This window comes from Mycena indigotica (genome assembly GCF_014461135.1).
Source record: "Mycena indigotica strain 171206Taipei chromosome Unknown Mind.scaff0003, whole genome shotgun sequence".
In the NCBI taxonomy this organism is placed as follows: domain Eukaryota; kingdom Fungi; phylum Basidiomycota; class Agaricomycetes; order Agaricales; family Mycenaceae; genus Mycena; species Mycena indigotica.
Window position 1 is genome coordinate 4,708,627 of NW_023503002.1, and position 16,596 is coordinate 4,725,222.

Sequence of the window (16,596 nt, forward strand, 5' to 3'; positions counted from 1 at the left end):
CGATAGGTGGACTCGGAGTTGGAGATGGTGCCCGCGACGGAGGCGGGGTTGCAACGACGACGGCCGGATGATCTGGAGCCGGCAATATAGCTTGCGCAGGCTGCAGAGACGTTACGGACAGGGGAATGTCTGTCGTCTGGGTAGTCGTTGAATTTCCTAGAGCTTGTCAGAGGCCGCCGGACGAGGAAATAAACAAGAGAACTTACTCGGCAGTATCTCATCGGCCCATTCCGCAAAAGGAATGCCGAGATCCCGTTCCAGCCGCTCGCCGTTGAAGCGCGAGGTGCGGTTGTGTTTGCTATGCCCTTCGATTCTAACATATGATGCGTCAGTAGGTCCCGCCAGCGCCACGGAGATTGAATCACTTACGCGCCAGCAACCAAGTTGTCGCCATCTGGATCACGGAACGCATAGAGCAACAGCATCTCCGCGTCCCCCAGACGACCGTTTTGACACAGATCCCGAAGTGCAATGCGCATTTCCAGCGTAAAGTCCGCTTGATTTCTGAGGCGGAAATATCAGCGCCGCATGGGGATGTACAGAATAGCGGAAAGCGACCTACTTTGATCTATCATGCACCAGGGCATCTGCCTGAGTGTCCCAGCTTCTCCTCTCGTCGTCAGATAGAGCCCCCCACAGGTCCTTCAGGACCTTCTGATAGACAGGTCGACCAGGCTTAGTGCTGGCCAAATATGATTATATTATTTTATTGCCATAATATATTATAATCATATCATATTCAAAGCTCCAACACAATAATATATTTGTAGTATAATATAATCATATTCAGTTGCAAAATATGAATATGTTATGAATATATTCAACTATAATCTAGTATGCATATTCCATGATATATTTGACATATTTGCTGGTAAAAAAAAATTAAAAACATAAGATAGATGCTGGATTGTCAGGGCAACTTCCTTTTGGGCCTCTATAATACCAGCCTTGCATACATAGGACCCTTAAAATACAATTAGGGGCATTGCCACTAGTGTTAGGTTGGCCAGTAGACACTTGATCAGGGGTTCTATACTATGTTTAATAGGGTCAACCCAAAGTGATTGCTTCTGACACTTGTTCCTACTAGGAGCAATGCATGAATCACCATATATAATAGATAATATGTGACATTTGTCAAAAGTAGGGCTAACTCAGACTAAGATTAGTACTATGACTCAGCAGATGGACTGAGAAAATAGCTGTGATCATCCACCTGACTATAGTTGAATATTCTGTGACTATAATTATAGTATAATCATAATATAACATAATATATTCAAACATAATCATATTCAAGTGATCCACCAAGGGCATAATATATTCATAATATTCTGAATATATTCAATATTTAATCAACCATAATATAATTCTGGCCAGCACTAACCAGGCTTGTTGGTAGCATGTCCACGCAAGACTGCCGATATGTCGTCTTTTTTCGAGGCCGCGAAGAGCTGCCGCCCAGAGAGGGGTAAGGCGGACAGAATGGTCGACTTGGATGGGCTTGCTGGAGTTTCGGACGGTGCTCGAATACCGACACGGCGCCAGACATGCCAGCGGTAGTTTGTGAACTTGCGTACAATTTTCTGCGCCATGTCAGCTTGTGTAGCTTTGGAAGCGAAATGGACACAAGTACGCACCTCAAACCACTCTTTGCGCGTGAATTCGTCGTCAAGTCCCGCAAATATTGGCTGCTCTAGGATTTTTGACGCGGTTTTTTGCTTCCATCGTGTTTGGTCCTTGCCCTCCAGTCCACGGTCGAGTTGAGCACTAAATTCAGCGAAGAATGTTTCGATATAGGCGTCCTGCTCGGCGGAAAATGGACTCTTTCGCATAGCGGAGTAGGTGGAAGCAGAGACAGGTGGTAGTCGAAAGCAAAGGTGGGCTATTGCACCCGGGTTTCGGGTTTCGGGACTTCGGCAAGCTTCGGAGATGTGACATCATGATGCTTGTACCACGTCTTCATCCTGTCTGCGTCTGCAGCTTATTCGGATGGTGCGCGACCGAATAACCGCCATGCTTAATACAAAGTTCCAGGTTGATGCGCCAAGTCTGTCATGAAACCATTTCATGACGCAACTTCAAGTTGCAAAATGAGCTACACAGTTCGCCTCCGCTGCTCCTCAAACCATTTCGTCTTTCACAACTTGAACCCATTCAGCGGCTCTGCCTTGTTATACACGATGAAGAAACAAGCCCCATCGTCGACGTCAGATGATGAGATCGATGATCTATGTGTCAGCCGACGTTGCTTGACTTTCACCGCATCGACGTGGCAGCTTAAAACGCGGTTAAACATGGATAAACTCCTCCAACTCGCTGTCCACGCTCTTTTAATTCTCACTCTCTGTCTCTACACGCGAAACCTACCTCAAAATGCCAAAGGCTCCGTCAAAAACGTCTCCCACTCGTCGTCTCCCTACTCTGCCATATCGGATGGCCTTTGGCCCCGGCCCGCAACTGGCAACTGGCAGTCGCATTTCGACATCCCCACTCCCGCCCTCTTCTCCGCCGACTGAATCGTCGTCCTCGGGCCCTTCTACTCCATCGAGCAACTTGATCTCAAGCACTGCCGTGGCTCGTCACGCTGCGCGTTCTGACTCGGAATCCCGTCAGAAGCGCAAAGGCCCTCTGACGCTGCGCCGTGTGGCGTCCACGTCTTCTGCCCACTCTACTGGAACATCTCCGAGCTCAAGTCCACTTGCGTCCCAGCTGCGTGCGCGAAACTTCCGGTATGCCCGGCTGTTATGCTGACCGCTAATTGGACTCTGACATATAATAGACGTGCGCGACTTGAAGAGATCGGCCTGGACTATGCGGCTGTTACCCTACGCACACAGAACAATGCGGTCGCCCGAATTGTAACGGAAGTCGAACGCGAATTGGGACCGTTCTCGCCGCCAACGGAGTATACAGGGACCGCAGCTGAGGCGTGTGTTAAGGAAGGCCATCGGCTCGGGACTCCATTCCGTAGTGTGGGCAAAACTACCCGGGGCGAGCGTCGGCGGCACATTCGTCATTGTAAGTGGCGCTACTAGTATGCATATTTGTGCTCTAATTGACGTTCGCGATTCAGTGTACAGACGCCTCTCACACGGCTGAAACACGCTTGCGCTCCGTTGATCGTGTAGTCCCAACTCTCTACCTAGTCAACCGACGCATTCGCGAATTGGTCGACACCATCCATGCAATTAAGGCATTCAATCCTGCCAGATCATCTGGAAAAATTTGGTTACCAATGTCGGGATATAGTACCAGGATAGCTCGCGTAGCCTCGTTGCCAACCCCCCAGAATACTTCCCGTGTTGCTGTCGGCCAAGGCTATAGAGTGCAATCGCAAGCAACGGTGATCAAATATCAATCAATATATCTCAATGTAGATCAATTGCGCCGTAGACAACATTGTACAATAGTGCTCGGATAGATATAAGCTCAAGTTATAGACAGTCCAAGTAAGGAATAAAACAGAATAAATAAATCAAAAAGAGAACAATAAACAATCCAGTAATATCTAGCCACTGCTCGGGCCTTGGCCGACTATCCCGCTCTGCCCGTGCTGGTACTCTTGAATAGCCGCCATAATATCAGCATCATCAATCTGAGAGACGACCGAAGAGGCAATAGGGTTCGCACCCGAATGGTATCTGGGGAAACTGTCAGATAAATCCAGTCAGAAAAGGAAGACATACCGGCCGTTATCGTACAAACCGCGGCGGATGTTGTCGAGGATGCCATATTGGGCGGTGTGCTGCTCGAACTTCTTGAGTGACATGATGTGGCCTTGATACACGGTGCGATAGTCATTGGCGGTGAAGGGGATGGGGGTTTGGGTTCCTGTAAGCCATTCGTCTATACAGTTCTCAATCTAGCCATATGAGTTAGCTCGGATATACTTATCGCTGGGGACAACATACCACAGTTAGAAGAAAAGCCATCGCAGGGATGGGCAGGGGACTGAAGCGGTCTGGGAAACTTGGCCCTTCGTCTCGTCGATTAGCAAACCAGAGTTCGTTGGCCGCCTTTTGGAGTAAGTCAGTCTGGTACATGCCAGTCTTGTTGATAGGGTCCTAGAAACAATTAGTCAATGGTCGTACACAGAATACAAAAGTACCTTGAAGATGAACCCGTTGGAAGACTTGAGTGTATGGGCTTGAGTGTTGTTGGCTTTGATAGTGATTGGGTTATGACCGGATTGGAAGCATGCAGTTGCGACAATGGGCGAAATCTTGGTCTTGGCTTCGCCGCGAAGATGGGAGAGGCGATTGAGAAGCTGTAAATGAATGAATACCATGGCAAGGGAAGATAAACGGTGTACCAGTTTCGTCTCCTGCTGTGTAATTATCACAGTACCACCCAATTCCTCCTCTGCCTTGGCAGTCAACTTTTCAATCCATTCCAACGCTGCTACCCTATCCACAAAGACATTCTCGACACTTGCTTCGATGCGGAGGCCAGCGATGATATGCTTGAGATATTCATGTTTGGTTGGTGGTGAGTCCTTGATTGCGTGTTTGGCGCGATGACCAGAGGCCGTTAAGCGTGCCTCGGGGAGGGAATGGAGCTCGCTTTCGAGGTCTCCATCAAGTTCGGGGTCGAATTGGGTGTAGGCACGTTTCCGAGTGGGAATGGGAGAGTGAGGCAGGTTGTTGACATGGCTTTCGCCAAGGCGAAGATTGAGCGTCATTGGACCAATGGGTTCGCCTGTGTATGGGCTCCTAACAACCTGCAAGACGCCTTGGTTATTCAATCACAAAGATAGAGGAACAGAAAACATACCGAGGGCTGTGAGGGTGATGACTCTATACGATACTGGGACTGCGGCTGCAGCGAGTGCTCTAGAGACCCGCCAGATAGATGCTGACCACCAAATGAAGGCGGCGAGCGAGCGGCGTCAAAGCCAAGCCGGCTCGACGACAGTGGCTCCTGACGGCGGAAGTCTGGCAAGCCTGATACATAACCCAAGTCAAGCGGGTCATCGTTGGTGGAGAAACCCTGCTGGTGGTGGTCAAACGAGAGGTCGGAGTCGTCACGATATGGCATGTGGAGCCTGTCGTCATTGGTGACGTAGCCATTGCCACCGCCAGAGAAGTGTTGCTCGTTGGTGGGTACACGTTGAGCAGCAGGGTGAAGATGGCGAGCAGGAGGGTTACTGTGGGGAGAGCTACGCTGGGTTTGCTTGCGAGCGCTGTCGTGGTCTGGACCAAGTCCCGTAGCAACATGACCGTGATGCGCGTTGTCAGGGGGAATCAGACGCGCACTAGGAATTGCAGTGGTGAGTGAGGTAGGAGGAACACGCCCATTGCGTTGAGCAAGAGTCGTTAGGGTCTTGGGTTTCGAAGGTACGATGTGGTTCGACAGCTGGAATTTGTCAGCTTGGTAGTCCAAACAGGAGTAATGAGAATGCCCACAAAATTGTCGTCGATAGGTCCACGAGAATCTTCTGCAGGTTCGCCAGCAGCCTTGCGAGCAGCACGATCAAGACGAGCCTGTCGTTGAGCAGCTGCAGAATCTGCATTGTTGACTGAGCACTGTTAGTGAGGACAAGAAGGAAGGTAACGATGGTGGCGCACTGAGTTGCTGCTGCTTCTCGCTAACACGCCGTTCTCGAGGGAGCGAGATAGTGCCTTCATCATCTTCATCGTCTTCCGTAACGTGGGTGGAGTGGTAGTCTTCGTCGTGGTCACTTTCATGCTGGCCATTGAGGTACTTGTTGTTCTTGGCAGCGGCTGCAAGCACAATATCAGAGCGAGGAGGGAAACCAGACAAAAGACTAACCACGCTGAGGTCGGGCGATGGCTACATTGGCCGCTGGGAGACTTTGAGTAGAGGCGCGGCCACGAGGGCCAGAAGAGGAGATAGTGTTGGAGCTGGTGTTTCTAGCCATGAAAGTTAACAGAAATGCGTCAAGGGTGTATTGGGGTAAACGTACAGCGTGTCCCGCGCTTTTATAGTGACGCGTCGGTTTGTTGTTGTTTATACATGGTTGTTGAGAGCAAGAGGCGCGTTTGTTGATCAACAAACGCGCCTTTGCAAGTCATGCCCTCTTCGACGATCGGGCACCGCATGTTTCAGGGTCTACGAAAGGGGGAAGTAATCAGCATTTTGATCCCCTCTTGCTCTCAGAATGGCCCCTCACCGTTGCCCTTACTGCAAGCGCCTGCTGAAAAGCTTCTCTGGTGTAGCCCACCATGTTGCGCTGTCCGCAGAATGTCGTAAGGCTGAGGCGGCAAAGATTCGCGGCCGCCGTCAGCGGGTTGCTGAGCCCGTAATGGCGGTGGACGAGACAGAAGATGGTCTGACTCCACCCATGCCGCCAAACCTCGATAACCCGGCCGATATGGCTGACCACTTCCCACTTCCCCTTCGCAGTCCTACCCCCATTCCTGCCCAGCCCATCCCACGACCCCAGCATGCCTCCGTCGAAGAGGTCATGGATCAAGATGACCCCGAGAACCTCAAACGTTTTGTCCTACCATTCATCGACCCAGTGACAGGAAAGAGTGGTGTCGCGGGCCAGCCCGCTGCGACAGGAACAAACAGCGTTTGAGCGTCTTCGAGATAAGCTCAAGCACCGAGGAGAGTCCAAGTATTCCCCGTTTGTAGACGATGAAGAATGGGAGCTGGCGGAGTGGTTGACGCGGCGAGTAAACCAGACAGCGACAGACGAATTCATGAATCTAAAGAGTGTGAGTTTTTAAGCCACTATACATTCCAGCGAAACTTACCTCTCTTCAGACACAGAAACAGAAGTTTTCCTTCCACAACAACCGCTCCTTCTTGCAGAAGGTCGACAGTCTTCCCACCGGCCCCGACTGGACTTGTCATGTTGTTACTATTACGGGTGACCGTGTCGACGAGAATGGCGAGAAGATGAAAGAGGAGGCAGAGCTGTGGATTCGGAATCCAGTGGACTGTATTCGCGAGATTATTGGCAATCCAGCACTCAAAAATCACACGGCATACGCACCAGAAAGAGTCTATTCGACCAACCCAGCCAGCGAGGATGATCGTGTTATTGATGAATCGTGGACGGCTGACGAATGGTATAATCTTCAGGTTTGTGGGCCATCTTTTCGAGAGTTTGCAGGTAGCTGAATAGACCAGGAGCGTTTGCCGGCTTGCGTCGCTTTAAGAAGGGAATCTCTGGCGTGTCGCAGTGGATGGGGAAGGAATACAAGGAGATGGAGCGAGTGCTAGTGGGAGTTATGACCGGAGCTGTCGAGGCTCCGGTTCTCACAGTCGTCAAATCGCTTGTCGACTTCATCTACTATGCCTCACTCCAATCTCACACCAAACGGACTCTTGATGCTCTCCAGCATGCCCTCGACATATTCCATTCTCACAAGCAAGTCATCATTGACCACGGCATTCGCGACCACTTCAATATCCCAAAAATTCACTCGATGCAGCATTACGTGGAAGCTATTCGTCGGCTAGGAAGCTGCGACGGCTTCAATACTGAATCTCCTGAACGACTTCACATTGATTTCGCAAAAAATGCATACAACGCATCAAATGGAAAGGACTACACGGAGCAGATGACTGTGTGGCTTCAGCGTCGAGAGGCCATTGCCCTCCGCTCACGTTTCATCCTCTGGTATGACTCCCACGAATTACCGCCCCAGGCTGCCAGTTCAAAAGCCCCTCTTCCGACGGCTGACAGTATCGATGAAGACGCTCGACTTACCAGCAATGAACCTGAGATGGTTGGGCAAATCACATCTGGCTCTCGTCCAACCACCACCTATGCCATCGCCAAGTCCCCTCCAGCCCCACATCGTACAGTCGCTAGACTCGAGGCAGAATATGGTATATCCGACTTCGTTGCTGTCTTGACCGCCTTCCTGCGTCAAAACTTCCTTTCCCTTCCTCTCCTACCCAGCTCTTTCGACTTCTACGATATCTTTCACCAGATCAAGATCTCCCTCCCACGTAATCGCTATCTGAGTCCCAAGCAACGTGCTCTACGAATTCGTGCAGTACCAGCCGCACCCAATGTTGGCAGGAAGGAGGGTGCTCCTGCATCCTTTGATACCGCTCTTGTCATTGCCAACCCCGCCCGAATATCGTCCATCCTCGGGTCTCGCAGGTCTGTGTTTTCCCTTTTTTTTTCACCGTTTGGCTTGATGCTGACCAGTTCCAGGGCTTCAGCCGGCGCGAATACGTCTCATATTTCGTCTTCCCCCACATCTCGGCACATACTCCCACCCGCTCGCATTCATCGAATGGTACACGCCTCTCAATGGGCCCGACCCTGTCTCGGGCATGTACACGACTCGTCTATCGACACAGAACCACCTCCCGAACACCGCAGTTATCTCCGTTGACCGCATTGTGCGGTCCTGTCATCTAATGGGCCAAATGCGACGTGTCCGTGACCCAAAATGGACCGCTTTCAATGTCCTTGACAAAGCTACAACATTCTATATTAACCCATACATACATTATGATACTTTTACACGACAAAAATTAGTTGCTTGAAGTAATGAAAGTTGGTATACACTACACAGGGAAGCCCAAACGGACAACTTGAAGACAAGTAATTTACCTACTAGGCTACCGAGTATTCCTATCTATAGTACCAATACACATTCCTCTGTGAGTAATCGCAAGCACCATTGAGCTGGAGAGTCAATATAGTGCACGCAATTGCATTGAATGGTTGCTATATAAGGCAATGATGCAATGGTGGCTATATTTCATCAACGTCGATCTACGCGGGCTATATCAGTCTACACTGGCAATATTGTCCTGGCATGTAGCTACTGTCCCCAGGATTTTTGCAGATGATCGTCAACGGGACACGGCGGTGAGCTATTTTCTCAGCTTTATTCCTTCTTGGGTCTGATTGCATCCTCAGATGCGAGCATCAACAACGGAGTATCGACAGCAGGCCAAGCATTGGTGGAAATACCATCAGTCGGTAGCAAGGGGCCGAGTAGGCGGACACGCCGGCTCAACCGCAATGCCGATGAAGTTGCACCACCGCTGGCGAAAGTAGAGCCCGATTACGAGCGAGACCAGGGGCGTGATCTCCAGCGGCTGGCATCATCTCCAGCGCTTCCCGCTTGCGCCACGGAGGATGATTGCAGTGATTATATTGCCGCCTCTCCCGTGCTCACACGCAACGCACTCCCAGATGTTGTTTACCACGCAAATGGTGATATTGCGCCAGCTGGCCTTACCTGGCGAGACGATATTGCCGATCTGGGGGATAATGTTACAACATTTCGTTTGCCAGGCTCCCGCACCATACAGTTCACAACTACAAGTCAAACTGAATCAAGAACCACAATATCCAGCATATCAACTCCAGCAGCAAGTTCTTCAAGATCAGAGGCAATCCAGCCATCTCTACCACCAGAAGACATTGAAATGGGAAACCCAGAGGAAGAAGAACCAGCTGATGAGCCCAATCAAGCCCCCAAAAGGGTTGAGTTTCTCACTAGGATATATATATATTTACTAAAATCAAACAATAATAGCGTGCACAGCTACTACAGGATTTTGAAGAGCACTTTGAACAGATTACTAGATTACTACTGGAGCAAGAAGCAGATACAGAATCAGGGAACCCATGTGCCTGTGGGCAACCAAACTCATCATGCACTGTACAGTGCCATGACTGTATAGGATACAAAATTACATGCAGCAAGTGCTTTGTTGCTGCCCATCACAATAATCCTTTTCACTGGGCTGAGGTCTGGGATGAGCAACAGGGCTTCTTTGTCAGGCATGACATTTCAAAGCTAGGATTTGTATTACAACTAGGTCACAAATCTGGCAGCTGTGTAGCTCCTACAGGAGAGCGTCTTTTTACAGTTGTTGACTCAAATGGAGTGCATTCTACAAGAGTTGCTTTTTGTGGTTGTCAAGAGCAACCTCCAAATAAACTTCAACAACTTCTACGGCATGGACTCTTCCCAGCTACTACACGGGAACCAACTACAGCTTTCACCATAACAACTCTGAAACAGTTTCAGCTACATAACTTTGAATCTAAAAAATCAGCATATGATTATCTAAAGGCAATTCGTCGTCTGTCAGATAACTCATTCACAGCTGATGTTCCTGTAAGTTTATAATTATCTATAAGTTTTGTTTTGCTAAGAGTGTTATAGAATCCCTATGCTGCCTTTCTACGTGTTGTTAGGATTTTCAACTACCTCACACTTCAAAAGCGCTCTGGTCAAAGTCATGGAATTGATTCCATCCTTCCATTCCGTCCTGCAGGAAATTTACTAGTATGGTGCCCTGCCTGTCCTCAGCCAGGTTTCAATCCTGACCCAAATGTCACTTCAACCCCTGCAAATCTAAGGTAAGGCATAGTTATAGCTGCAAAATATTCTTAGCAATCACAGTCATCTTAATCAGATCCAAAGAACTCTGGATGGTAACTTCCAGTGCAATCAGTTCAACAAAAACACAGATCCAGATGATGTCTCCTTGTGTGCAGGAGCTGCATATTTTCCTTTGGAATCAGAATATAAGGAATATCTCAGTAAGATTCCTTTGACCAAGGAGGTAAGAAATCACATAATACTTCAACAGAGAAAATAACTCCTAACAGAAATCAAATTGCAATTATCTTTCAGCAGTGAATAAGCAAGACAAAAAGAAATTTAAAAACATGGCTGTCACAGGCACTGTCAATTGTCAATGCAGTCATGTTTTCATCCTAACTACAGTGGATCTGCATAATGGAGAAAGGTAGATGAAATCTGTTGTCTTAGAGTATTAATTCATATTAACAGATATGGAAATACTGATAAAGCTTTGGCTAAGGCACTTGAACAATGGTGCTCTAGCAATCACAATGAATTCAAGGTCATCTTGAAATTGGAGATAGAAGACATAGACCAAGTGGTCACTTATGATGTTGCCTGTGAATATCGGATATATCTCCATGATCGCTTTAAACAGAATTTTCCACATCTACTGTATCTAGTAGATTGCATACGCTGGGGGGTTCCTGCACTTCATGTCCAGGGTCATCAAGAGTCCTGCACCTACTTATATGGTACTGCATACATGGATAATGTAGGGCATTTCCATGGAGAATCAGCAGAGCATTACTGGCCTGAAGCAAATCAGGTTGGTGCCCACACAAGACAAATGAACCTAGGCCATAGGCAGGACACACTGATCAACCATCATGGAGACTGGAACTGGAAAAAAACTATGATACTAGATAGGCTTGCCAACTTTTTGTCAGTCTTTACTGATTTTGGAATTTCAGCATCAACTCTGGCAGAAGACCTTAGCCTAGCCAAGACCAATTATGAGCAGAAACGAGCACATCTCATTGGGCTCAGTGCTTCATTCAAAGAACAGGTTGCAAAATGGCAACTAATTCCTCGCACATCTACTTTAGATGGAAAGGATCTCCAAAGTGTGTATAGACACAACTCAACAAAAGGTATGTTGTTTATCTCTCTCATTATCCTAATAATATGTGTTTTAGTGCCATCCCAGCAGGCTATCTTCCAAAAATTAATCAAGGATGATAATAACTTTGCACGGTCAACAATTGCCAAAGGAAAGGTTGCAAACTTCATGGATGAAGGCTTGAAAATTGAGGAGTTACAGTAAGTATATGTTTAAAAAAAAGTTATAAATATTTATTGGTTTAACTATTTAGGCGTGAACTAATAGCCTTGATTCTGGATAAAGAAGAGCATGATCTTGTAGCAAGACAAAAGGAAATTGCAAGCAGGACTAACAAGCTTCAAACACGGTTGCAGGCATGGCGTAAACTGCAGAAGGATATCATGCCAATGATTGGAAATTTTGTGGCTACTCAGGCACTGGTCTCCCCTCCCATTCAACAAGAGAAGCTTTTCCTGCCATCTTCATTCACAACAGCAGCACAGAGACTGTAATTAGACCTGGATGATTTAGCTGCTGAAGAGTCTATCTCGAGAGAAGGTCAAGGATTTGATGCTCTGAGGGCACTGCAAAACAATGTGAAAGCTGTTAATGCACTTCGTGCAGACAAATCAAAAAATGATCGTGGACAAAAGCAAAATACACGATCACTTAATCAGGTTAGGGAAGCCTTGAAGAGGAGAGAGCGCCACAAAGCCTCCTTAACTGCAGCACGCAATGCTCAAATTATTCTCTGTGGATCTAGCACATTTCCAGTCCTTACTGATGATGATCTTTACATGAAGCCAATTATGGATAAGCGGCGACTTGGAGATTCCAAGCGTTTAGATGGGGCACTATGGACTGCATTAGCTAAACAAGTACCAGAAGAGGATATTGAAATGGATGTAGAGCCAGCTGCTAGTCAGTATTTTATATTTCAACTAAAATCAACTTAATATTTTTCAGGTACATCAACTGTAACAGATTTTTCCACAACCAGAAGTGGAACACAAATGGACAAGAGAAAAACTGGTAAGGATTATAAGAGCTTTTTCTTAAAGTTTAACCTAATGTACAGGGCCCAGAAAGCATACAATAGCCAATGATGAGGGAGAAACTGGAAAAAAGAACTCAGCCTCAAAAGATGAACGTCCTAATGGATGGATCTGGCAGTTGGGAAAATTAACAAAAATGTCAGACACTGAACTTGAGGAATGGTCACAGGAAGGTATCTATTCAATTATTTGTTTTTAGATAAGAAATACTTAAATATTTATTTAGGGGATCGTGTTCAATGGTTTAGAGCTGAGGCAGAAATGCTTCGGTGGAGGGAACAAGTTGAACAAAAAATAGCAGAACTTCTTCGTGTCCGCCGGAGCTTTTTGAAAATGGAGGACACTTGGATGCAATTAGCCAAGTCCGTAACATATCCTGGACACTGTGCATATGCAAAACAGAAAGCTGCTATGTACCAACAGATGGCCCAGGATACAGAGGTGTATATCAAAAAGGCTGGACATGATGATCTGCTTCAGGAAGATGCTAATTTGGTTCAATGGGTCCAAGCCAAGAGAGCAAAAGAGGATGACTTTTTTACTACAGCAGTAAATAAGTAGTTATCAGTTGTAGCAAGTATCATAACCCAGCAGTAAGACAGCAAAGTGCTTGCTAATTAGTTTTATTTGTGGTTAAATGACATAGCTGTCAAAGAAAATGCTATGTAGTGCGATTTTAAAGTTAATAAACATCCTACGTAGTCAGCTGATAGGTGGTGCACATTGTATAACTTTTATATCTTCTTGGACTTGTGGTTCATAGTATGTGTTTGGTTGATGGTTGTGGGTTCGACTCCCAGTGGTGTCACTTTTGTGGTCCCACTTCGGTTGTTCAGCACTGTGTTTAACCTTGTTTAACTTGAACAGGTTAAACCTGATTTACCATCATCATGCCTGTTGGCTTAACAATCCTTGTAGGATTTATCTACTGACTGGCACGGTCCACAGCCGCCGACTCCCGAGGCAGGAAGCCAAGCCACAGGCATTCAGCAGCCCGTCCGCTGCCGGTCGTGGTGGCGGCAGAGAGTTTCTAGTGGGCCATTTTTGGTAAGCAGAACTGGCGATGCGGGATGAACCGAACGCGAGGTTAAGGTGCCGGAATTCACGCTCATCAGACACCACAAAAGGTGTTAGTTCATCTAGACAGCAGGACGGTGGCCATGGAAGTCGGAATCCGCTAAGGAGTGTGTAACAACTCACTTGCCGAATGAACTAGCCCTGAAAATGGATGGCGCTTAAGCGTGATACCCATACCTCGCCGTTAACGTTTAAGTGATGCGTTAACGAGTAGGCAGTCCCGTCGCCCGGGTTTGACACATGAGTTATCGATCTTTGGCCTATCTTTTGCCAGTCGCTGGAACTTGAAGAGGGACTTTGCTCCCAGCAAGGTCCGGCGCCAGTTTCTCCAAGCCAGAAGGTGCGAGGACACCCTGTACACGTCTGCGGCAGTCCGTATTCCCTTCGCTCCTCTTCATAACGTCGTCTGCACCGTTTTCGCCAGCCGAAATAAACGAGGGCCGCCCCCGCTATCCCTTCGCACGGGCGTTCGACTCATGTTCTATGAAAATCCGCGGCATTCCTTTTTGCGCGGAAGTACGGGGCAGAAGTACTTGCCATCATAGTATACCGATACTTACTTACCTTGTCTTCACTATTACCTATAGGCAAAGACATTCCGAGTCGCTCCCCGATAAATTAGCCGCGGCTTCAAGTGTTCTACAGTGTACACACGTACATCGCCTAGTAGTATATATAACATAATGTCCAGTCCGCGCACAGCGATATAGGTAGTGGGTACAGTACAAAGCAGATAGGACAACGATACGCGTAGGACGATATGGTGCCAGTGGAGTCTAATATCTACCGTAATCAGGCAAATCGAAAGAAAAGGCGACATTTATAAAACAGAGCGGAAACACTCACCACTCACGCAGTCGACGCCCGCCCCAGTGGCGGGCGCGGCAGCGGCCTAACCGTCCCCACCGCCCCCGCGGCCGCCACCGGCATCTCCGCCGGTTCCTCGACGATCGCCTCGCCCACAATCGACATCCCCCCACCAACACCGGACCCGGTGCCCGCGCTGAAGAACGAGCTGCTCCCCGTGGCCGTGCTAGCGTTGCTGCTCGTCGTCGACCCGCGCCTCAGCGTCGGACTCTCCCGCTCCCCCTCCCGCTCTGCCCCCGCCGGCCCCGGCGTCATAGCCAGCGGCAGCCCCAGCCCCGCCGGCCGCGTCACCGGCGTCCCCGGCGCGCTCCCCGGGCGCGAGCCAAAGCTCATGCTCAGACTCGGCCTCCTCCCCCCAAAGTGTCCGTGCTCGCTCCAGCTGGCGAGGGAGGCGCTCGCCGTCGGCGTCCCCGGCGCGCTGCTGCCCACCTCGCGCGAGCCGAGGCTCTCGATCGTGGGCATGCGGCGCACGTACGCGTTCAGGATCAGCACGCGGTCCGGCGCCGGCTGTGCACGGGCGCTGGGGCCGGCTGGGAAGGCGGGGGGCGTACGAGGCAGAAAAAGCAGAGGCGGAGGATGCGGGCGGGAGCACGGACCCCGCGGCGGTGTCCCTTCCGACCTGCGACACGAGGCTGCGGAAGCGGTCGACGAAGCTGGTCAGCTCGCGGTCTGGCGCTGGGGGCAGGTCGGCGTACGGGTCGAATTCGTCCTCGCCATCCGAGCCGGACGACGACGACGACGCGGAGGACGACGAGTAGGAGATCGTGGTGAGTGTGGAGCCGTGGTGGCGCGAGCGTGAGCGGGAGCGGGAGCGGGTTTGGCTATTCGACTGAGATTGTGACCGATCCCTTGTGCGCCGGAGGGAACGGCGTTCCGGCGCCGGCGTCAGCGGTGGACCAGGCCCGTTCCGCAGCGTGGACGAGGCAGAGGGAAGCGAGCGGTGCGAGGCCGCGCTCGACTCGGCGGAGGGCCGGCGGGTGTGGGAGTACGCCGTCAGTGCGACGACGTATACGATCTAAGCGCCATCAGCGAACGGCGGGGGGGAAAAGATGTTGAGCGCACCAGGACGATGAGCGTCAACACCAGCCGCAGCAGCGCGAGTATCAGCCAGTGCACCCACGGCGGCGGCGCACACTCCTTCCTCTCTTGGACGGACCACACGACGTCCACATCGAGCTTGCAGCGGACAGAGAGCGCGAGCGAGGCGCTGCCGGCGCGCCGCCAGACGAGGGCGAGGACGAGGTTGGCCACGGCGGGCGCGAGGAGCAGGGCCGCGGCGAAGTAGCGCAGGCCGCGGCGGACGGCGCGGACGGTGGGGACGGTGGGGGTGCGCCGCCCGAGGAGATGCGTCTCGATGAGCGGAAGGAGCGCGGTGGCAAGCAGGAGCGCCAGCGCCGCTAAACTAACCGCGGCCAGGGCTAGGGCGGCGCCTTCTGCCGCGGGGGAAGCGGCGGGGATGTGCCCGTAGGCGACGAAGTATCGTGTGGTACAGTACACCGTCCACACGCCTAGCCCGCCCATCAGCAGTGCGGCGATAAGCAGAATAAAGCCCACGCACCCAGGACGCCCTCCGCCCCAACGACCGCCCTCTTCTCCCTCTTCAACCGCCGCCGGATCCCGCGCTCCGCCATCTCCTTCCGCTCGCGCCCCGTCATCGGGTCCCCGTCGAAGCTCAGCCCCGGCGGCGGTCCTGCACCCCGGACACTCGGGTGTCGTGGCTGCCGCGCAAGCAGGTCGAGGTACGCCACGTCCGCCGACGACGCCGGGCGGAGCAGCGGCTGTGTCGGGTGCGAAGCCTCCGAGAAGCCCGCGAGCGTCGACGCGCTCGTCGTCCGGCCATGACTCAGACTCTGGCTGTGCCTGGGCCCGTAGTCGCTGGAGGGGATGTGTGTATGCTGCACGGACGGCGGCGGGCTCTCGGGGTCCGGCACCCACAGCGAGTTGTGCAGGAACAGCGCGGCCATCGGCGCATCCGCTTCTGCTGTGACCTGTCTTTTGTCCTTGTCCTTTTCCTTAGCGTTAGCTGGCGCGGACGGGCGCTGCTGGTGGTGGTGGTGGTGGTGGTGGGAGGGAAAGGAAGGAAGACGCCGATCGGGCGCTGGGCGCTTAGCCTAGCGATGACGCGTAGGCTAGGCCAGGCCCATCACGTAACGTAACGTGACGCCTGTCAGCCTGCCAGATACAGCCAACCGCCACCGTCAGGCGTCCCCGGGCGGCGAGCCTGGCT

General features: G+C 50.8%; 2 protein-coding genes across 2 annotated transcripts; one reads left to right on the forward strand and one right to left on the reverse strand.

Moving 5' to 3' along the window:
- Positions 1-6,124: 6,124 nt before the first annotated feature.
- Positions 6,125-8,327, forward strand: MIND_00394000 (uncharacterized protein; the record flags this gene model as incomplete). Its single annotated transcript, XM_037360769.1, has 5 exons — positions 6,125-6,461; positions 6,502-6,686; positions 6,736-7,060; positions 7,108-8,089; positions 8,144-8,327. 5 exons carry the CDS (start codon positions 6,125-6,127, stop codon positions 8,325-8,327), a joined length of 2,013 nt encoding a protein of 670 aa, XP_037223654.1.
- A 6,208-nt stretch (positions 8,328-14,535) lies between these two features.
- MIND_00394100 (uncharacterized protein) lies at positions 14,536-16,444 on the reverse strand (the record flags this gene model as incomplete). The annotated part of the gene is made up of 3 exons (XM_037360770.1): positions 15,928-16,444; positions 15,432-15,877; positions 14,536-15,384 (listed from the first exon to the last, which is right to left on the reverse strand). The coding sequence occupies exons 1-3, from the start codon at positions 16,331-16,333 to the stop codon at positions 14,536-14,538; spliced, it is 1,701 nt and encodes a 566-aa protein (XP_037223655.1). The 5' UTR covers positions 16,334-16,444.
- Positions 16,445-16,596: the final 152 nt, after the last annotated feature.